Below are 22,806 nucleotides of genomic sequence, written 5' to 3'. Positions count from 1 at the left end.
TATGAAGTGTGAGGGTGATTTCAATCCTGACTTGAACAAAACAATTATAAAAAGACACTTCTGAGATAACTGAGGGAATACTGATTATAGCCCAGGCATTCCATAAAATCATGAAACAATCATTGATCCCGTTAGACGTGATAATAGTTACGGTGGCTATTATTTTTCCAAAGTTCCTCTCTGTTGGAGATAATGTATATGGTAATATTTACAGGCAAATGGATATGAGGTCTGGGATTTGCTTTTAAATGCCTGAGCAAAATAAAGAGAGGGGGTAGGAAGAACGGGACGCACAAATGACAGAAAACGCTATCCTTTTATTAGTATGAAAATTGTCCGGAAGCATACCCAAGAAACCATTAAGCAGTCACCTGTGAAGAACTGTGGATTAAAAGGAAGGGGTCGGGGAGGGAAACTTTTGTTTTTATTTTATATTCTTCCATACACGTTGAATTTTCTAATGCACACGTTACTTTTATAATTTTAAGAGGCTATATTCTCATGTGTAAACTTTAAAATCATCTTATTATTTATTCATTGAGTCAATTGACTCTCTATATGCAAAGGACCGCTTATAATGGATGGAACCAGAAAGGTTCTGGAATACAGTGAGGATATTCCAAACACACTGTTTTACTATTGCCGGTATAATAAGTAATACTGGTTACCCTAACCAAACAACCTGAAAAAAGAAACTCCTATTGAAAAATATACCTTCCGGTCTAGAAATCCTACTGGTGATGTTTCTGTCACAACTATTCCCTTTTCTGATTGGAGGATGGAGTGGGATTGAGGGTTCCCTTTCATCCTAGGACAAGCACACTTTGTAGAGGCCTATAAACACACTTTCTTATTAATCTGACTGTAGCTTTCCTGCTGTTTTTTGTTGATTGTCTCTGCTGACCTGGAGTCCCATCCCTAATCTGGCCTCTCATTTTCTATTCTCCATTGTCATTTCTTCCATTCGGGTATCTTGATCATGAAGACTGCACATTGAACAATAGATTTGAGAGGAAGGACTGAATCAGGCCTCTAGGTGAGATTACTGTCATCAACCAGAGGGGGGAAAATGATAATGATGTCTATTTGGGGTTGTAAGAATATCGAAGTAACAAGAAAGAAACACACAAATAGGCTGCCGCTAAGCCCTATTTTCCAGAAGTATTTCCCAGTGTCTCAACCCTAAACTGCCTAATGTTACAGAATTGCCCGGGAGAGGAGAGAAAAACGGAGATGTCCTCTACTGACCTGAGGTTTCTTGGCACATCACACGAAGGCAATAAAAAGGCATTACCTGACCAAAGGAACATCACCAGCATCCCCTGGACACCTTGTTTTGCTTAATGTGACCAATATCTTTCTTATTTTTTCTTACGCCCCCCCCACCCCGGGTCCCCTAGTGTGTATTATAGAGCACACTACATTAAACCTTGATATTAGCATTTCATATAAATCTATTTTATTTTGGAGCTATGCTTCCTTAGTTTTAAGTAATACCAAAAGACACACGAATTGTGTATAAATTAGGGTGTCCTTGGATTGACTGGGAAAAAAATTAGCATACTCATAATGAAGAGAAACTAATGGCAAGATATGTGGTCAAATAGCTACATTATTATAACTTTGAAATTTTTAACTGATCATGGCAGGAAAGGAAGAAGACAGAAGCCAAATGATAAAAGTAACCATAACACAATGATCTATTTTCCAAATTGGCCATTAATCTCCCCTGGTAACATCTGCATTTTTGTTTATTAGAAATTTTTTGATATTTTAATAGGATGCCCTCCATGTGTAAACAATGTTGTTAACTACTTTGGAGAAGGGAGGAAACAAGGATATATTCTAGTTTGTATGCCAAACTATTTTCAAGGCTATAAATTTCACTCGAAGTTAGAGCCTAAGGAAATATGACCACTTCCTTAGACTGAACCACATATTCTTAAGGCAATAGGCTTGAAACATTCATTATTTTACATAGTTTACAACCGTCTGGGAAACAATTCCCCCCAAACATATCACTAGCTAGTTAGTATCACCACAAGCAAAACTAGATCCCACCAAATGCTAATAAACCCAGTGGCATGGATAGCTGCTGATTTGCTTCTTTGGAGAAAACACATTCTCTTTACAGGCATTAGTATTACTGGAAGAAGAGAGATAATAAATGTGTGCAGTTCTCCCGTCACACAGTAAACGGAAGCTACTGGTAGTAGCTGTTGCAATAATAGCAGTGACCATAAGTTCTAGTCGTACCCTCTAAAGCAGGACACTCACCAGGAGAGCAGATGTAAATTTAAACAACTGACATCACATAAATACATAGCCCGGGGCCTGGCCCAGAATGGCACTTTGTCACAGGAGCCAGGAGAAAACAAAGGAAAACAGGAGTCCACTGTGCTACACAGGTAGGGTCCAGCTCAGCCCAGGCAGAACTCTGATGGCCAAATTCAGCTTGGCAGGGAAAAGAGAGAGGTGGAAAATACAGAAGGGGAGGAAGGGGAGGAGGGGGAATTGGCTGGGGTGAGGCTAGAGGTCTTTCCCTGTGTGTCTCCAGCACCCAACAGTGCTAGGTACTATGTGCAACTGAATAAATGTGTGTTGGATTGTAATGAGAGTAATTGGAAAGGGCTGGGTCAAGAGAGTATCAAAAAGTGAAATGAGTGCTGGAAATGGAAGAAAAAGGTACAGGAAGCTGCCAGCAAGTCCCAAAGGCAGCAGTGTCAGCCCAAGAGTACATGCTTTTCACATAGCACACCAATACATGTGTCAGATGAATGGGTGTGGAGAGATGTGCACGTACTTACATCTTACCTATTTCCAAAATGAATTTGGAGGAGCTGATATTTAAAATGCATACAGTATGACTACACCATTAATAAGATACAATGATAAGCGTTCAAACTATTTACAATGGACAAGATCTACAGAGGCAATCTTGTGGGAGGTTTGATGGTGAATTTTAAGAAGCAACATATTTACTTCAAAAAAATTATATTTGTTTTGAGTTGATAGGGTTAAAGAATAAAAAAGGAAAAGCAAGGCATTTTAACACAGGAAGGAATCTTGGAGATAATTCCCAACTAGCTCAGTTTATATAGATGAGGAAGCTGAACAGAGGTGTGTGCTTAAAATCCCTGTGCTAGTTAGTGGCAGTGTTGAGATCAGAGCCAATATCTTCACTTCCACTTTGGTGACCTACCAAATTGTCTACACATAAATCCACAAAGCAACACCACTTCATTCGGGGGAAAAAAATTCATGGAGGTTTTTATTCACTTACGTGCTTTAACTCAAGGTAGGAATTTTTTTTAGTGTTTATTTATTTATTTTGAAAGAGAGAGAGAGTGAGCAGGAGCAGGGGAGGGGCAGAGAGAGAAGGAGAGAGAGAATCCCAAGCAGGCTCCATGCTACCAGCACAGAGCCTGATGGAGGGCTTGATCTCCTGAACTGTGAGATCGTGACCTGAGTGGAAATCAAAAATCAGGAAGCTTAACCAACTGAGCCACCCAGGTGCCCCTCAAGGAATGGATTTTAAAACAAATGTAACTGTTTCATAGGCCTTGAAATCAAACTTTCTTTTGGTACATCTTATGTGGCAACTTGCAGAAAATGGAGCTAATGTGCAAGTAGTTTGCAGGTAGTGTCTGCACACTTACCATATGCACCTTACCATATACATCAAAGGGGTTCAGGATGCCAGGTGACCCTGGGTATGCATGACCTTCATGGCTGTCCCCACTGAGGCCTCCTAACTTACTGCACATCTGAGTAGGATGACCCATCCTCCTTCCTAACAATATACATGGAATTAATATATTTTCATAGAATTTCATGGACATGTCTCTCAAATGCTATTTCAGAGTATAAAAAACTATGTTGGCAATGGATATCACCGGGTTTATCTGTTGTCTTTGACACTGATAATTATTAATGCATATTTTAATGATTGTGAAGTATTCAATAAAACTAAGAAGTTTTAGATATCTGGATAGACTAGAGGCAGTCTATATTTAAATCACTGAGGAAATATAATTGAGGTCAGTGACAGATAGTTCTGAATCTTGATTAAAAAGTTAATTTTCTAAACAAGTTCCTGCCTTGTGATCATTGCCAGATTAGGGTTAGAATAGCCATGGTCCTAATGGAGTAGAGGAAGAGGTTACCTTACACTCTGGCCTTTCTATGCCTTTGCAATAATTTTAATAGCATCATGTAAATATGAAAGAAAACAGGATCCAGAAAACCTCTATCTATGGACCCAGGAAATATGCTGAGCCTTCAGTTGTAGGAGACCAGCTTGCTTCTCAGCACATTTAAATTTTACTCAGTGAAATAAGATGTTCTGGAGACCCTCTCTCTGAAACTCTCCTTGTTATTTCTTTTAACTGGGAGCCTGGCATCCTGGGACTCTTGCTGGCCATTTACAAGAAACTTTGTCTTTAAAATAAAAAGCATCTATTTTATTCTGAGAGGCAACAAACAGTAGCTTCAAAGAGAATTGAGTCAATGTGTGACATTTATCTTGAGAGCAAACGGACATAATCTTCTCTCTCCCGTGTCTCTTTTCAGAGGAACAGTGCAGCATGTGCTGGGGCACAGGGTCACATGAAAGAAACCTCCCTCCTCAAGTGTCACGTCTCTCTAGCAGGGGGGAAAGGCTACTGAGCGGTGGACTCTTTAAGGAATGAAATACACCATGACCTGGCAACAACTGAATCCTGTTCAAAAAAGAGGAATAAGGTCAGACCTAAAAGACACTCTTTTTCCCCCCATGGTTTGGACTTCCCTTGACCTAAAGAAGGTCGAAGAAATGCTGGGGTCTAAATTACTCAATACAGGATTGGCTTTTCTAGCACATATCTCTTTGTAACTCTAGAATCAACTTTATGTGCCCTTTTTGCAACATTTTTGGGAAACAGCTTTAAAACGTGAGCCCTGATTGAAATCAGGATGGTGCTGTAGTTATTTTTATGGATTTTTTTTTTGTGGGTTATTGTTTGTGTATTTAAATTATTGGGCAACAGATAATTTTCTTTCTTTGGTGCAAGAAACCAGCCATACTATTCATTTTGAATTAAATGAAGATTTCTTTCTAAGCTAAAGGAAAAAAATAATAATGAGAGATGCTTAGAAACATGGGTGACAGCCCTCACCACATTCTCCTAAATGCTTTCTTGGTATGGACAAGTTACATCTGAATCTAGCCCCGGGTCGCCCTGAAGCCCACAATACAGAGTGTAGAAGGGGTGGGGGACTGGATGGAAAAGACCCATCTTTCTTTCCACTTCTAAGATTAAAAAATCTGTAACAGCAACCAAATCATCTCTCTGTGATATGAAGGTAAATAACAGAATTAAATAGTCTATCCGCTCCTCCTTAACCCATAATTTAGTTAGCATGCCGCGAAGTGATGACATCGCTTTAACTGAGAGGGGCACACAGGCACCCTTCCTCCTGTTTGCAACCCAGGGAGCAAGAAAAAGAACTCGAATTTAGGATGCATCCACATGGGCACACCGAACATTTTTCAAGGGACCATTTCAAGAGCCCTCGTGTTTGTCTTCACAGCAATCTTTCCTCTTGTGTGAGTTTTACAAAATGGGTGATTTTTTCCTACGGTTACTCGTCAATGGAACTGTTTCACCAACTCATGGCTTGTGCACACAGGCACGTGGAGAACAGGGGACTTGGGTACCAGTCAACCAGGAGGGGGTTGCAGAGACACAATGCAAGAATTTCCTCTCTCTCCTCTCTCACTTTGGTCATTTTGAACATGCATTGATTAAAAGAGTAAGTGTTTTAGCAACAGAAGAAATCCAGTAATAAGAAAAGAAAAGAAAATGATTGTTTCTAGATCTCCGTGTTAAATTCTGCTGAGAAGCTCATTGCGATGTTTTCATGAATTAAACGCATTTAAACCATGAAGGGAACCTATCTTTTCCTTTGGGTATGTATCCTACAACCAAACAGGCAGAAAGTCTACCGCGCACTGGAAGTTCATGACCTCTTTCACATCTTTACATGCATCTAAGCCCTGGAGTGAAAAAAATGATACTTCACCACTGTTGCTAGCTAACTCAAGACGTTTTACGATGACAAAGCGGCCACAATGTGCCTTCAGGAGACACAATTTTATCAGTTACCTCTTTCTGAGCCTTCAGTCAACTAACATTTATTATTAATTTTATATAAGCTTTTCTAAGTAACTGAAGTCCATATGAATTTGTAGTGTAAATACCATAAGTGCGTTCATTCAGTAACCAGATACAGAGAATATTTGTAAAACTACATTTAAAAAAATTTTGTTAATGTTTATTTATTTTGAGAGAGAGACGAGTGCAAGCAGGGGAGGGGGTGAGAGAGAGGGAGACACAGAATCGAAGGGAGGGGTGGAGAGAGAGGGAGACACAGATTCCGAAGCAGGCTCCAGGCTCCGAGCCGTCAGCACAGAGCCCGACATGGGGCCTTACAAGCCATGAGATCATGACCTGAGCTGAAGTTGGACGCTTAACCGATTGAGCCACCCAGGCGCCCCTATAAAACTACATTTTATATACAGCCATGCCTTTCTTCCTGCTGCTCCCCTAAATGAAATTTCTATAAATGAGGGGTGATTTTCTCCATTGCAAGATTACCCAGCTCCCTTTGCTCTTCTCCTGGTTTCCTAATTTTAGCCATTTCACCAGATGGCAGGTAAAAAGTGAGGAGAAATGAAACTCGGAATGGATAAACATTTCAGGATTTTATGGACCCTTCAGAAACTCTGGAGTGACTGGTTTGGATCACTTAGAGTCATAAAAGTTCCAGGTATCCATTTCCTTAGTTCTATTCTGCTGTTTACACAAGTTTTAAAACAATTAGAATTAGTGCATAGAGCTCACTCAGCAATTTAAATGGAAATTTGTCTGAAGTGCATCAAACCAATGTTAGCAGCGACCATTCAATTATTTGCCATTCATCAATGTGGCTGCAAATAATCAAAGCTGGCTAGACATACACAACAGCAGTGTTTACACTGACGAGGGCACACATAGTCTACTTCCTGTTCCAATCTGACAGGATATCCTCGGGAGACATCTGAAACTCCACACCTCCATCCCGGGACCATGAATTTACCATACGCACAATTTAAAAACAACCCAGCACAAGATGGGATGCTTCCACCGTGAGAACTCAAGTGACTAACTTTCTCCCTCAGACGAGTCACTTGTGAATGTCAGGGCTCCACAAGACAACGACTTCTCCTTTGGAAATACTGTCCTCCCAAGAAAAACTTATGATTCGAATTTTCCACATGCACATGCCTTCAGAATCTGATTGGATTTGAATTAAAAAAAAATCTGCAGGAAATGCTTTGATTATGTCTGAATGACAATATTCTTTAGGGTTCTTCTATGGCAAGAAATTACAGAAGAACAGGGTAAGTGGGAAAGGTTTAAATTACACACACACACACACACACACACACAAATAATAAATAAAAATGCTAACATAAAAGTATACAGTGTGATAAATTAGGGCAGAGTAGTTACTGTATACAGAAGTCCATTTGTGATGGGAGGTAGCAGGAGGGTGGGCTCTCCCTTGTCCACTGTATCAAAAGCAGCGGGTTTTTGTGGGGTTTTTTTTATCCCCCTATGTTCAGTGATGCCATGCACTCCATGACAAAGCTGCTTTGATCTTCTCCCATTAAATATATCTTGTATGGACCTAGCCTGCACTTGATAAGAAGAAAAAAAAAAAAAAGATCATTTATATGAAAGGGAGGAGTACTGTACGTCTCCAAGATTATTCATTACCTTTCAAAAATGAAGCTATTTGTGAAGTCTTTGTGTAACACATACATGAAAGAATACTATGCTGCTTGCTTAAAGTATTTTCTTGTGCTCCTGCTTTCTTATTCCTGCCTCGGATCAGATGGGGACCCCTTCGGAATAAAGCAATGAAGAAGACATTGCAATTTACGGTCGAAAGAAAGAAAGAAAGAAAGAAAGAAAGAAAGAAAGAAAGAAAGAAAAGGAAAGAAAGAAACGTACACGATGATTGAAATAAAAGACCCCATACCTGAGCTGGAGGGTTTAGAAACTCTTCCCTTAGGAACTGGGAGTAACAATAATTCCAAGGACTGTGGTGGTGGTGGCGGAGGCGGTGGAGGCGGTGGCGGGGGTGGTGGGGTTACTTTCTCTTGCTTCTTCTCTGAAGGCGGTGGCGGTAGAGGGTCCTCAGGCACCAGTGATGATTTCTCAGCCAGAAGACTCCCAGCAGCCCTTGCTGCTACCTCTTTCAGAAGGGCCGCCGAGGAGGTCATGGAAGCCAGGGAAAGGAAAGAGCTGGCCGGGGGTGGGTGTTCCTGACCGGGAGTCAAGCTTCTCTCACTGACTTTCTTGGATAAGGCTGCCAGCGTGGAACTGGCAGACTGGGAGCTAAAAGGGGAGGAAAAGGACTCAAATCGCATGGTCTCCTCAGTCCTGGTGAGAGATTTGTCCTGCAGAACGGCATTGGCTGCGGCTTTCAGTTTGAGGATGGCTGAATCCGGAGACAAGCCGCAGGTGGTGGTTGAGTTTGACAACCACTTACCTTGATTCCATATAAAACGGTTACTTGGAGCGTATTGGTCATTCTGTTCCTGCTTCTCAGCCAACTTCCTGGCAAGAACACTGAGCTGCTGGGCATGGTGGGACGGTGGGGAAAAGGAGAGATTCGAGCCCACGTTCACTGGGGACTCCACCCTGCCATTGGCCGTGGCGGTGGCATCGAGTTTGAGGGAGCCAGCCTCCAGCAGCCGCCTCAGGTTGCTGCTCAAGGGCTTAGTGGAGCCTGGGGGGTCATCCTCACACAAAGAAGACACGCCAGGGGAGAGGTGATCTTGACACTGCAGTGAGTCTCTCAGGACCTCACCGTCAAGTCCCACCAGCTCCAACGTGTGACTGCTGGGAGTGGCACTTCCCAAGGAGGTGTCAGGGGAAGTGGACTGCTCTTGGATCCGGTCCTCCAGAGACAGCTTATAGTTCTCCTGGACTTCTCCATAGGATGCTTCTGACGGAGTCTCTGAAGAGTTTCCATACCAGTGCTCTCCTTCACTGAGTTCTCCCTCCGCCTCTTCCAGCCTACTAACATCTGGGGGAATTAAGAAGATCAAGTTTACTCCCCAGTGGGCAACAAGCAAGTCTGAAGACATTCAAACGGAGTTGTTCACATGCTTCCTCTTCCCCTCGCCCCAAGAACCACAAGAGAGACAGCAGCAACCTTACCAGAATGTCAGGTGCTGAGTCAGACAGTCTTGGCAGAAGCCTTCTGAGAGAAGGTAAAATACTAAACAGGCAAAGGTAAAAACACACCCACCTACGAAACATATTCATCTTTCTATAATTATTCCAGACAAATTGAAATGGAAAAGAGGGAGAGAGAAAAATGGATCTGGGAGAGAAGTAACTGCATGAAGAGACTGCTATTCTCAGTGGTGGGGGAAATGGAAAGAAACACGTTCCCTTGTTAAAAAAAAAAAAAAAGAAAAAAGAAACCGGCATGATATCTTTAGTGTCGCATCAGAATTAGAGAGGCAGCCTGGCAGGGTGGGAAAATGTTGTCTGTGAGGCACAAGACAGTGGGAAGCCGCTTCCCCACTTTCTGATTCCATGACCTCAGGCAAGTCGCTTAGCTGGTTTGATAGAAGAGGCAACTGACTTTTTTTGAAAAGTTCATCCAACGATGTAAATACTACCTGCCTGTTAGATATTACAACTGCATCCAATTGTTATGAAGCTTAAATCACAATAAGCATGTGACTGTGATTTGCAAACAGGCAAGAACTATATAAAAATCAGATCTCATTCGCAAACACTGCTCACATTACTGATTTCTTAAAGTGACAGCATTTCCCATGTTATGCATGTTACTTCTTTGAGAGTCCTGGATTCCGATTACCAACATGCCTGCCATCTTATCACAGGCAATGATTAAGAATTTGTCTCCTCACTCCACTAAGAGTCTCCTTTAATTATTTTCCGTCCATTAATTTTTCTTTCCACCACTGCCACACTGACTGCCCACAAAGCACCGCTCCGTTGGGACTCCCAGCCATTCCAAGAGCACCCATGAGCTCTGTCATTGTTCTACCTTTGCTCAAGATAGTCCTTCCATCAGGAATGTCTTTCCTCAGAAAACCTGACTATTTATCCTTCGCCTGCCAGCTCAAAATTTTCTTCCTTGTGATTCTCCCCGGAACTCTCAGAATTAATCTCTCCTTTCTCATTCATTCACTTATCCAACAAACAATTGTGGAGTATCTGTGGCATGCCAGGCATTGTTCTAGATCATTCTAGACTGAACCACACTGAACGAAAATCCTGCCTTCGTGGAGCTTCATATCCCAGGAGAGGAAGATGGCACACAAAATTTAAAAACTAGTAAGTCATACAGTAAGCCAGAGGTTGGGAAGTGCTATGGGAAAAGATACAAAGCAGGACAAGGAAGATGGGGGGGTAACAGGTAGGAGGGAACTTGCCATCTTAAATAGGATGGGCATATGGGGCCTCACTGAGGTGGTGACATTTGAGCAAAGACTTGAAAGAGATGAGCAGTTGTTCATTCAGCTCCCTCTGGGAGAGCGTTCCATGGAGAGGGAGTCACTGTAAAGGCCCTGATGTGGAAACACGTGTCCGTGGCCCAGCGAGGAGGCTAGTGTGGGTAGAGTGCGGTGAGTAGGGGTCAGAGCAGAAGGAGAGGAAGTCAGAGAAGTAACATCAGAGAAAGAGAGGGAGGGGAGGGAGCGAGGATGGGTGTGTGTTGTGAACCAGTGAGGCTATGCAGACCTGCAGAACACTGTAAACTGTGGAAAGGTCTTTTGCATCTGGTGAAACTGGGAACTACCAGAGGGCTTTGATATGATATGGCTTACATTTTCTTTCTTTTTTTAATTTTTTAAATGTTTATTTATTTTTGAGGGGGGCGGGAAGGGGCAGAGAGAGGGAGACACAGAATCTGAAGCAGGCTCCAGGCTCTGAGCTGTCGGCACAGAGCCCGACTCGGGGCTCGAACTTGGGAATGGCGAGATCATGAAGTAGGTTCAAGTCAGACACTTAACTAACTGAGCCACCCAGGCACCCCTGATGTGACTTACATTTCCAAAGGGCTGTTCTGGCCGCTGTGTGGAAAAGAGGCTACAGACACAGGGTGGAAGCAAGGAGACCAGCCAGGAGGCTGGAACCCAGGTGAGGGATGACAGTAGCTCAGCTCGAGGTGACTGCCAGCGGTGAGAAGCAGCAACGTTCTGTGCATCTTTTGAATGCAGAGCCAACGTTCCCATGTTCTGTTTACACTGATTTTACATCACTCTAGATTATCTACTATAGACTTATCTTCTAAAACGTAAGCGGTGGTGTTTCTTGAAGGCAGGGATCATGTTCTATCATCCACACATCCCCCACTGTGCCTAACACGATGCCCGGACCCCAGCGGAGTTCAATGAATGTTTAGGAATTGAGCTAAAATTTCCCATTGTGCCAAGTTTTGCTATATGATATGGTGTTTCTTTTCTGAATAGAAGTAGTTGAACTAGTAATGCATGAGCTACAAGCTGATACATTGATCTTCCCATGCTATTTAGAGAAGAAATGTCACAAATGACAAATTCTCTTTCACTAAGCTAAAGTTCCATGACTCCTTCCTGAGATTCTTTATTAAATTATCAAGAAAATGTAAAATATCAAATGGAATTTGCTGAAAAAAGGCAGATAAAATTGAATTTTCTCTGTTAAAAACAGTCTGGTTCCTTGTGATTTGCCACATTTCCTTCTTCCCACTCCATTTCAACATTTGTCACCTTCGCTGAAACCAGCAAGACCCTAAACTACTCATCTCCCCACTGGCTTCTCCAAGAGATGCCTTTTTTTTTTTTTTTTTTTTTTTTTTTTTTTTTTTTTACCAAACATCAAGTAGTCAACATCCATTTCAACAAGAGGGCTAATTTTGTGTCCCTTTGGTAAGCCACCTTTCTTGATTTCAGTTTAAATATCTTATCCTTCAGAAAAATCACATGGGAACGATCCTGTAAATAGTAAGAGAAATAAAAGAATCACTACAATAAGAACAGTTGAGTGTCTCAAAGAATTTCTTCTCTGATCTTTATTGACGCTCACTGAAAGAACGTAGGAAAACAAATGATTCAAAAGTGAGTACTTGCAGATGATATTTTTGTCACACTAGAGTAGCTCCAGATAGTCAAGACTGGTCCAGAACCAATGTGGTGTCAGTTAACAAGGTGCCTGAAAGCAGGGTTTTGAGAACCACAAAAATTCATAACCACATGTCCCGGCTCGTCATTTTACTGAGACTATTACATATTCTGAGGGAATATCCTGGTGAGATCCAAAGCACATAGCTACCTACTGTTAATGCCAGAACCAAGAACCCAAATCACACAACAACTGGCCCAGTGCTTCTCTGCAAAGCTCCAATGCACCGCCCGCCAGATGCCCTCTGAATGGCAACTTCTAGTTGTCAGAAACTGCTGCCCTCCTACTCCTGGTCATCCGTGCCTCCACGCTCCAGAAACAGAAATCAGCAAGAGAATTCTCATAGATAAGGACAGTAATCACTCCTTATTTTAGGATAAACCATTCAGAGGTAAGAATCCATCATTCCCATATTCTAATCTCTCCATTCCTTCCAGGCAACTTCTTTGTTGGTGATCAAAAGCTGATTCAACCGCCTCTAAAATTCAGCACTTCTACCGGCAAAGCCCCAAAGGCATAGCTTAATTTCCTACCCCCTCCACACCCTCAGTGAGCAAGACTAGTTCCCCCTCCAAAAGTACTGAGGCTGGTGAGTGCATCAAAAACTAAAGCCGTCCTGGGGCACCTGGGTGGCTCAGTCGGCTAAGCGTCAGACTTTGGCTTAGGTCATGATCTCACAGTTTGGGAGTTTGAGCCCCACACCGGGGTCTGTGCTGACAGCTCAGAGCCTGGAGCCTGCTTCAAATTCTGTGTCTCCCTCTCTCTCTGCTCCTCCCCTGCTCACGCTCGGTCTCTCTCTCCTTCAAAAATAAATAAAAACATTTTTAAAAAATTAAACAAAAACAAAAACAAAACTAAAGCTGTCCATTCAGGCTCTAATCCTACCAAGCAGTGATCAGGAGATCCGAACATTCTTGAATGATACAAACAGTTGATATCTACGTTTAGAGAAACTTTCCCAACCTTGCCAAAACATAAGCGCCCAACAAGCAAACCAAGCATCCCTTAAACGGACCATTTTATGGCCTCTAAAATAGCTGGATGTTTCTTAACCAACCCATTCCCGGTTCTTTGCGGACGTGACCACCTAGATACACTCTCTTCCTGACTGCAAGAAAACTCGGATATGTAGAGTATTTTTTAACTCGCAATACTCTATTCATCACTTTTCTGAAGATGCTGCTACTAAAATTGAGACTATTCAAGTAATAAATCACCAAATAATTTCAACGCACATAGCCGAGGAGGAGCCAGACCAGAAACCCGAAAAGAAACATTTTTGAAATTATTCTGGCATCACCTGAGGTCAAGCAGAAAGTGGGGGAAGCTTTCAGAGACATGAATGCAAGAGAAGTGGAGACCTGCAGAGGTTGGAGAAAAATCATAAGCGGCTCAAACAAATATGCTTTCAGCTCAAAACAGCAGCGACAAGGATTTTCTCCCACAAATATTAATTCTCCTCCCCCTGCTGGGCTGCTCTGTATTTCACATCTGAATTCATCCAGGAGATGTCCTTGAAGGCTGCATCGGTCCAGTTACGGGGAGCTCCCCTTCGGCGGGGTGTGCAGGAGCCCGTACCACCTTTCACACCACATTATGAGAAAAGATTCTCATTGGAGAAGCTCAAAACAAAGCATTCTGGCAATCTAGGGGATTAACTTGTTGGACACCACAAACTTTACAAGAAGCCAGGCTTGACTTTTGACTCTCTTTCACAATTCGAGAAGCCCCTGGGCAGCGAGACAGCTCCATTTTCCTGTCCGTCAGGAGCACAGAATCATGGCACGTAATCTCTGAGCACCCCACATGCTGCGGTCCCGGAAACGCTTCCTGAGCACATGGACTGTGGATTTCACAGCTTTCCTAACTAAGGCTCCCAGGGGAAGCCTCTAAACGGCCAATGTAAATAACTTCCTTGTAAATACATTATTTTTAACCTCCAGAATAGGAAGCTATTTCCATTGCTAATTTTACAACAACCTATGTCTCTGACAGCCAGGTTCACACTCATTCCTGTCAATTTTACACAACAGTCTGTTTTTGTGTTTTTCACTTTAAATCATCAACTCAAAGAATTAAGAATAGAAGTGGTACAATTACGGAACGAAAATATGCTGAATAAATTTTGTTTCCATGTGGTGAATATTTCTCCTTTGGGGAAAACAAAACAAAATTCCACTACCTAACACATTTATTTATAATTCAGTTCTCAAGCAGAAAACCGGTAACTCGATATCTGCAACTCTGGCTGCGTTTTTTTCCAACTCACTTCCTTTTCAGTTTGACAGTTTTAATCAGATGCATTTAATTGGACAAATACTCAACTCAGAAGATCCTCGATCAGAAAGATAGGGAGCGAAAAGAGAAAAAAGAATGCAAGAAAGAGATACCTATTAATTTTCATGCCTTTTGGCTGTGGTTAAAGTAAGCGGAGATGGAGATCCAAAAGCCCCATTTCTTAATCTACCCGCAACTCATCCCACCAGTGGCTCCACATGAATCTAACCAGCAGGTTTTGAAAAGAACAAAGTTTCACCTCTTACGACTCATGGTGAGTCCTGCCGTAGTCAACACCTTCTTCTTGTGACAACAGGTGTCTTCACCTAGTACCTAACTAACCCTCTGGCTCATTTGCATCTAAAAATCTTCCCAGTGTTCTTCCTTTCCAGCTAGCATACATTTATAGCTAAATATTTCACTTAATTTTTTAAAAGATTATTTATTTATGAGAGAGAGAGAGAGAGAGAGAGGGAGAGTACGAGAGGGCAGAGAAAGGGAAAGAAAGAGAATCTCAAGCAGGTTCCGCAGAGTCAGCAGCACAGAGCCCTACTTGGGGCTTGATGTGGGGCTTGACACGGGGATGGAACTCAGGAACCGTGAGATCATGACCCGAACTGCAATCAAGAATCAGATGCTTAACTGACTGAGCCACCCAGGCACCCGTATACTTAATTCTAAGGTCACACATCTCTATTAGTAATATCACCCTATTAGTAATATCACTTGCAATTATCTAGTACTAGACAACCAATTTTTCCATGCAATTTTATACAAAAGTGGTTTGTAAGGTTTAAGGACCTGTATACAGGAGTTATTAGCAAAACCAATGCTGATGACTGACTTAATTTAACAAATATGAGCATATACTATGTTCGGGGAGCTGTTCTCTGCAACAGAGAGCTTCAAAGACGCAACAGTGTCTTGCCCAACTGCTGCAGTCGACAGGGAGTGAGGGTTACACAAGTATACGAAGTGCAAAAGCCCGGTGTTAAAACAGAGCAACCGAGCAAGGGTTGTTTGTGCATAAATTAATTCCAGTGGTGCACATGGCTTTGGAAATGGACCTTGAAGGAATGAAGATGATTTTAACAGATGACACTGGAAATTCATGTAGAGGAGGGTTTGCTAACATTCAGGTGACTAAAACCTAATAATTTTTTTTTTCTGCATTCTTCACATTTTAAAAACTGACCTTCTATTGATTTGTGAAAGGGCAGATTTTACCAATTTTCTTACCACACCCACTGGTTTTGAAATCAAACCATTAGATTATAAATGCCTGAGGCAGGGCCACAGGTGAGTCATTTTTGTATTCCTGCTGGATGCCCTGATCCTAGTAGGGGTACCAGGGCACCTGTGGTTGTAGTGACAACCAGGACCACAAGAAGTGACAGGTGCGATTCCCAGTCCCTTACGCAAACACACGGAGGGGCACAGTGGAGCCGGCATCTGAGAGGAGGGCAGTGCACTATCGGGGCACTCTCTCACTGCTTTTCATCTCTTCTCAGAGGCTAGCCTTGTCCTCTCAGGCCACCTTTCCCTGGAGGCTGCCAACTTGGCCACACAGGTTCTGGGTTTTCCCTCTCAACGACTTACCACCAGAGAAAGGTCTTTCCCCTCTCATCAGCCTGTTGGAGGTCCTATTCCCTTCTCCAGACTTACCACTGAAGCCAGAGGGCGGGGGTTCTACAATTGACTTAATGTGGGTCACAGAAGAAAGGAGAGGGAAGAGACACCGGGAAGACAAAAACGATGACCCCTATAATGTTTAATAAAGGTTTAGTATGCTGCACATCAGGCTGTTATGAACCAATTTTATGATTTTAAGCATAAAACATATCCTCATGTAGGCCAGTTTTACCTGCCAGTTTTTACACTGTCCCTTTGGAGCCTAAACGCCTTAGCACATGCCCCACACCAGGTGTGCCCGGCACAGAGGGAGCACTCTGGGATTCAGGGCTCCGAGGCCACAGTGCGAGTGAAACGCATGGGCCGGCCATCGGCCCCGGGGGACAAAGCCTCAGAGATCACGGTTATCAAAACACCGATGCCCAGGGTACCCAACCGCTGTCAGCATGGCCAGGGAGAAAATTTAAGAACTGCTAGTTATTTAAAACGGCCAGGGTGGAGAAGACGACCAGACTCCTGTCACCAGTCCAGCTGGGGAAGAGGTGCTGCCAGGGCACTGGGAAATGGGAGGAAGTCTGGAGAGGATAAGAGTCGACAGACTGAGATGGCACGGAGAGGCCCTCTGGGTCAAGACGAACATTGTGCACACAGGAGTGGTTTTAAATTATAGTTGCAGATGTCCACGAGTAAAACAAAGGTAACACAAAGGAACGCACGGCTCTTTATCTGCAAAGGGAGCTGCAAACGGTAGGGGAGCTGCTTTCAGGATTTTCATATAAAGGTGCCAGACCTTCCGGTGACCATCAAACTGCCCGTCACAACATGAATGGCAACTCCTCCCTAAGATTGCTTAGACCAAAACCCCCGCAGCTTGCCTTGACGCTTCCCTTTCTCTCAAGTCCTCATCGAACTCATTTGTAGATTCCACTGGTCCCACCTTCCATATACATCCCAAATCTTGCCACTTTTTACCACGTCTACCGTTCCCACCCTGGTATACAACACTGCCGTCCTTGGCCTGGACTGTGGCAGTAGTCTTCCAGCTGGTCTCCTCACTTCCGATTCTTGCCCCGCTGTGCTCAGCCAGCAGCCGGAGTAAGCTTTTAAAAATATATGTCACCCTCCATTACCCCCATCCTAGAAGCCTCCAAAATGGCTTCTCATGTTTCTCAGAATAAAATCCAAAACCCTTCCCTTGCCCTCAGGGCCTCCATAATCTGTATCCTTCAGACCTCATCCCCTACTACTCTGCCTTGCTAATAAATAATAAATAAAGAGCAAAATTCCCCCCAAATAGCCACACGGCTGACTCCTTGACTTCCTCGGGCCTCCCCTCAAAGCATCACTGTTTATTAGAAGAGAAGCTCCATGAGAGAGAGGACTTCGTTTTCTTTGCTATGTGCTCAGCACATAGCACATGGCACGGAGCAGGTGTTCAGCTATTGTTTGTCAAATGTATGAATGAGAAAGAGGATGCGCTTAACAATCAGAAAGGCAGCACTTATCAGTACTGGAAATGAGAACAATTTTCAAAATTACAAATGATAATCCTGTTTTTCTGATGTGAGTCAAACATGAAATAGGGAAAAGAGAGTGTTTTGCAAACTTTTCCAACAGTCTCCCTAGTGGCCAAGAAACGAGCACAGCATCCCAAGGTAACTCGGGGCCGCAGCTGAAGCCCCCTCCAGAAAGTCCCAGATTTCTTGGACTCTTTGCTTAACATTTCAAGGGAATTCCACATTCTACTCTGTCCTAGAGCTGTACTTGTTCTTACTAAATACTGCAGGGCTGTGCTTCACAAACCACTGAGGAACATCGATTCTCTGTGTTCCCAGCTGCTCTGGAGAAGCAAGGATGTATGAAAAGTATCTAGCACAGTGTCAAGAGCTCAGTAAAGGGCGGCTATCATTGTTACGATCATTACCGTCGGAAAATAGACAGTACTAATCCTATTACCCGCACTTCAGACAGAAAAGCTAAACACAGAGGGTAACTTTCTCAGACTGCACAATGGATCTGTAGGAGACCAAGAACTATAACTCTATTTGCCGATTTTGAATTTGTTGTCTGAATTACTTTAGAGATGGTAAAGCCTTGGAGATTTAGTCCATATGGCTAGTCTCTAGGCAGAGGCCTAGAAAGGGCCAGTGATTAGTCTGTGGTCCCATACTTGATTTGCTAACATAGACAGGACTTGAGCTCAGATGTCTCACTCCAAAGGCCAGTGCTCTACTAAATCACGGCATAATCATCATTAAGTGAATGAATGAACTCTAGAACAAGACCTGGAACACAGCAGCCTCCCAACAAACAGTTGTTGAATGAATGAACAATCATGCATAAAACACTAAAAATATACCGGGTACTTTATTAGATGCTTCAGTATTCATCAGCAAATTCTTCCCATGATTTCATGTGGTAGACCATAGTCTCTTCATTTTACAGACCAGGAAACCAAGGCTCCAAAGGTTAATGGCTTACCCAATATACCCACTTAGTGGGTGACAAAGCAAGGTTCAAACCCAAACCTTCAGGAAATCTAATAGAGTGTGAGTTGTTTGACAAAAAGTAATTTTTCAGGTAAGCAAAAAGTACAGTAACTTCAAGTAATCAATTTTTTAAGTTTCATTTTTTTTTTAAATTTTTAAAGTAGGGGTATTTCTATTTATTTACTTATTTTTAAGTTTATTTTCAAGAGAGAGAGAGCAAACAAAGGAAGGGCAGAGACAGTGGGAGACAGAGAGAGAATCCCAAGCAGAAGCAGGCTCCACACTGCCAGCACAGAGCTTGATATGGGCTCAAACTCACGAACTGTGAGATCATGATCTGAGCCACAATGAAGAGTCAGACGCTTAACCAGTGGAGCCACCCAAGCACCCCTTTATTTATTTATTTTAATTAATTATTAATTTTTTATTTAGAGAAAGAGCACAAGTAGGGGAAAGGGGCAGAGTGAGAAAGAGAGAATTTCAACCAGGCTCCATGCTCAGGGTGGACCCCTACAAATGGTAGGATTGTCATTTGTAATTCTGAAAATCATTCTCATTTCCAGTACTGATAAGTGCTGCCTTTCTGATTGTTAAGCACATTCTTCTTTCTCATTCATACATTTGACAACCCTGGGGTCATGACCTGAGCCAAAATCCAGAGTCAGATACTCAGCCAACTGAGCCACCCAGGCACTCCTGCATTTTAAGTTTTGTTTTGATGGGATTTCAAAAGCATACACACTCAGACACGAGTTCCTTCTTTCTAAATTTGTGGCTTTTTGTCTCCCATCCAGCTTAATAAAACTATGCAAACTAAGGATGAAAACCTAGTGTCATGGGTTGAATTGTGTCCCCCACCCAAAGATGTTGGAGTCCAACCCCCAATACCCGTGAATGTGACCTTATTTGGAAATAGGGTCTTCGCAGATGAACAAGTTAAGATGAGGTCATTATTGTGGACCCTCATCCAATATGACTGTGTCCTTATAAAAAGGGGAAATCCAGACACAGAGACAGACACGCCTACAGGCGTGAATACCATGTGAAGACTAGAGTGACCCTCTCACAGCCAAGGAACTGCCACAAGCAGGGACAGACATCTGGAACAGACCCTTCCTTGTGTCTTCATTGTGTCTCTGTTGGCTGACACCGTGATCTGGGACTTCTGGCCTCCAGAACAGTGAGGCAATAAATTTCTGTTGTTCAAGCCATCCAGTTTGCGATACTCTGTTACGGAGGCCCCAGCAAAGTGATACATGTACGTGTGAACGAAGGCCTGAGACTTTTTCTGGATTGGTTCAACTCTGGATTCTGAACCATAGCCTAGCTTAGTGCTGTAGTTTTTGCACAACCTGGTTATCACAGAACGGACCATGCTGCTGCGCCGTGCGATGTCCTCCGAGGCTGGAAGGACTGGGAGCTGACTATTAAGCTATTTTTACCTACCTCTGAATTTTAACCAAATTTTGTTCAAATGAAAGATTCTGAGAAAGACGTTAAGCAAGAGAAGTCTTCTATTACTAGAGCTACTTCACAATCTCCAAACAAAAAAATACACTCGTGGCCACATATGTTGTAGCAAATCAATAAGAAAGGGATAGTTCAAAGTATAGCACGAATCCACGGACTCCAAGGCCAATCTACACACCAAAACACTTCTGGTTAGTCCACGGATTGATAACTTGCTCCTTCACCCTTTCCTGCACCTCCATGTTACAGAAAGCATATAGAATCTGTCCCCTCAAGCAATCAGAAGTAAATTTACCATGGCTACCATGGCATTATCAGAAAAATTGTCTGTTAAGGCTGATAAATCGGTCGATTATCTGCTTCCTTGACTTTTATTTCCTCTTGTATAAATGTTTTCATCCCAACATTACCAATACCTGTTATAAGATGAACGATATATCACCAAACTACTGAAATCACCGGGAAATTCTTAATAGATCAAAAAAGAACTTAACTACCAAAAAAAGCCCTAATAACATAATAATGCACTCTGTCGTCTAGGAACAGCACTCTATAGAGAGATAAATGGCTACTTATTGAAATCTCAGCTTATACATAAAATGATACATTTCTTCCCGGGCACATTTACCAAGCACTGACATCACGTACCTTGTAATGAAACATATTATGCTCATAATCATTCTGACTGCCAAAAGAAAATTTCACACAGTAAGTCCTTTATTTACTAAAAATATATGTCTATACAGGAAGAAAATGGGTGTTTGGGGAGAAGAGATTTACCAAAGGAGAGGAGAGCAAATGAAATTGCTTTTATTTAGTGCTTAAATACATATAAAATAAAAGCTGCAGAGAAGACAGATCCCAATCCCCCACATTTTCATGAAAGAATGATGGTGCATGGGCACCTGGATGGCTCACAGGGGTAAGTGTCAGACTCTGGATATCAGCTCAGGTTATGATCTCACTGTTCGTGGGTTTGAGCTCACGTCGGGCTCTGTGCTGACAGCGCAAGATGCTCTCTCCCCCTCTCTCTTGCTCTGCCCCTGCTCATATGTGCATGCTCTCTCAAAATAAATAAATAAACTTAAAAAAAAAAAAGGAATATGGGTGCAATGAATTGTGAGAGAATATTTTTTTTTATTAGGCACAAGAATCCATGACATCGATTAGAAGGACAACCCCTAACTCAAAGTTAACTTTAAATACGGATTTAGGCCAAGAATTTTAACCTTTATTCCGACCAGGTTTTGTGCCATGGCTGCTACCAAGCGGCCAAATGTACTCTTATTTATGGTCTTTTATTTTCCCTGGACACCTTCTGGAACACACATAAGTCAATGATCTGGCCAAAGACCATGAAAACAACAAACACCACAACCAACCAACCAACTAGGGCAATCCCAAGGGCCAGGAGAGCCTGTAGCTAGGTTAACATCGCCTCAACAACGGGGTCCTGTGGTTTCATCCACTTAATTGTCTTTGAAGGATCCGGGAGGTGGGAGCTTTCCACAGGCATGCCCACTTTGGGGTTTGTTTCACTGAGAAACCTTTCCTAGGTCTTTCACTCGAAAGACCTGTCACTGCCTTCTAGCTGTCTATCTCTATGAGCAATGCTCCACGGAGGAAAACATTCATTCCACTTCCCAACAAAGCTCAGATGCTTCTGGAAATGCATCAAGTGGTAAGGATGACATTAGGAAACCTGCTCTACTGACGACTGCTTCAAAGGAAGGCTCAACTCCAAGGTAAGGCTCAAAACAAGAAATATCCCTCTGGCATGCATACGTGTGGCCCCAAAGTGACCAGGAGTGACTGACATTATTCACACTCTGCTTCCTCTCTTTCTTAACCTTTTGGGGGGGAGTCTAGAAGACACCCTGATTTTGTGTTCAAATATGCACATTGCTTCCTTTCCATCTTCTAGAACTTACAACTGTAGGCAGCCCTCTAGGGGCAATGTTTCCCATGTATTACAAGAACCTAGTTAACTGGCCTATCCTCCCCCAAAATCTGGTGTTTGAAAAGAAGGATGAAAATGTATTGAGCAATTTAAAGAAGTTCATTTGAGGAATACAAGTTTGAAACGCTTTTTGACGTAAATACGCTCAACTAATCGGGCTTTGTTTTAAATCTACATGTTTTGAAGTTACTTAGAGAAAGCCAAATTCTTCTGGCATTTCCATGTTAATATCAGCAGCAGTGACTCGAGTAAAGCAGGTTCTGCAATCTTCTTCTGTGAACAGACAGACAGCAAATACTTTAGGCTTTATGGGGCACCTATGGTCTTCATCCCATGTTCTTTGCTTTTGTTGTTGCTGTTGCTTTTTTTTTTTTTTTTAACAATTGTTTAAAAATGCAAGAACCATTCTTAGCTCAAGGGGCTGCACAAAAACAGGCCACAGTTTGCTGACTCCTGCTCTAAAGTATAGGTGATTTACTTTTTCTTTATAATAAAAGTAGAATGGTGCTTAAAATGATATCGGAAATTCAGATATATGACAACACGCTTCATCATCATCTTAATCCAGCCACCTCTGTGAGTCACTGAGCATGTCTGTACCTCGGTTTCTTCACTACAAAATGAGGGGCAAGAACAGATCAGTGATTTATAAACCATACCCTCAAGGAGCCCAAGGACTCCAGCTTACCTCCTACCTTAGCACACACTTAAGCAGCACAACCTGGCATTGATCTTGTCTATA

The 22,806-nt window shown here is 42.6% G+C and overlaps 1 protein-coding gene across 5 annotated transcripts in view; it reads right to left on the bottom strand.

Moving 5' to 3' along the window:
* ZNF827 (zinc finger protein 827) overlaps positions 1–22,806 on the bottom strand; it is a 171,999-nt gene that overhangs the window by 131,915 nt on the left and 17,278 nt on the right. For all 5 annotated transcript variants that reach the window (XM_007091762.3, XM_007091763.3, XM_007091764.3 and 2 more), the window contains exon 2: positions 8,068–9,120. In XM_007091762.3, the coding sequence (XP_007091824.1) occupies positions 8,068–9,120 (1,053 nt within the window). The remainder of the gene's footprint in view (positions 1–8,067; positions 9,121–22,806) is intronic.

Source organism: Panthera tigris, chromosome B1 (assembly GCF_018350195.1).
Source record: "Panthera tigris isolate Pti1 chromosome B1, P.tigris_Pti1_mat1.1, whole genome shotgun sequence".
Classification (NCBI taxonomy): Eukaryota; Metazoa; Chordata; class Mammalia; order Carnivora; family Felidae; genus Panthera; species Panthera tigris.
Note: the sequence above shows the minus strand (reverse complement) of the source record. Positions and strands in the feature narration are given on the sequence as shown.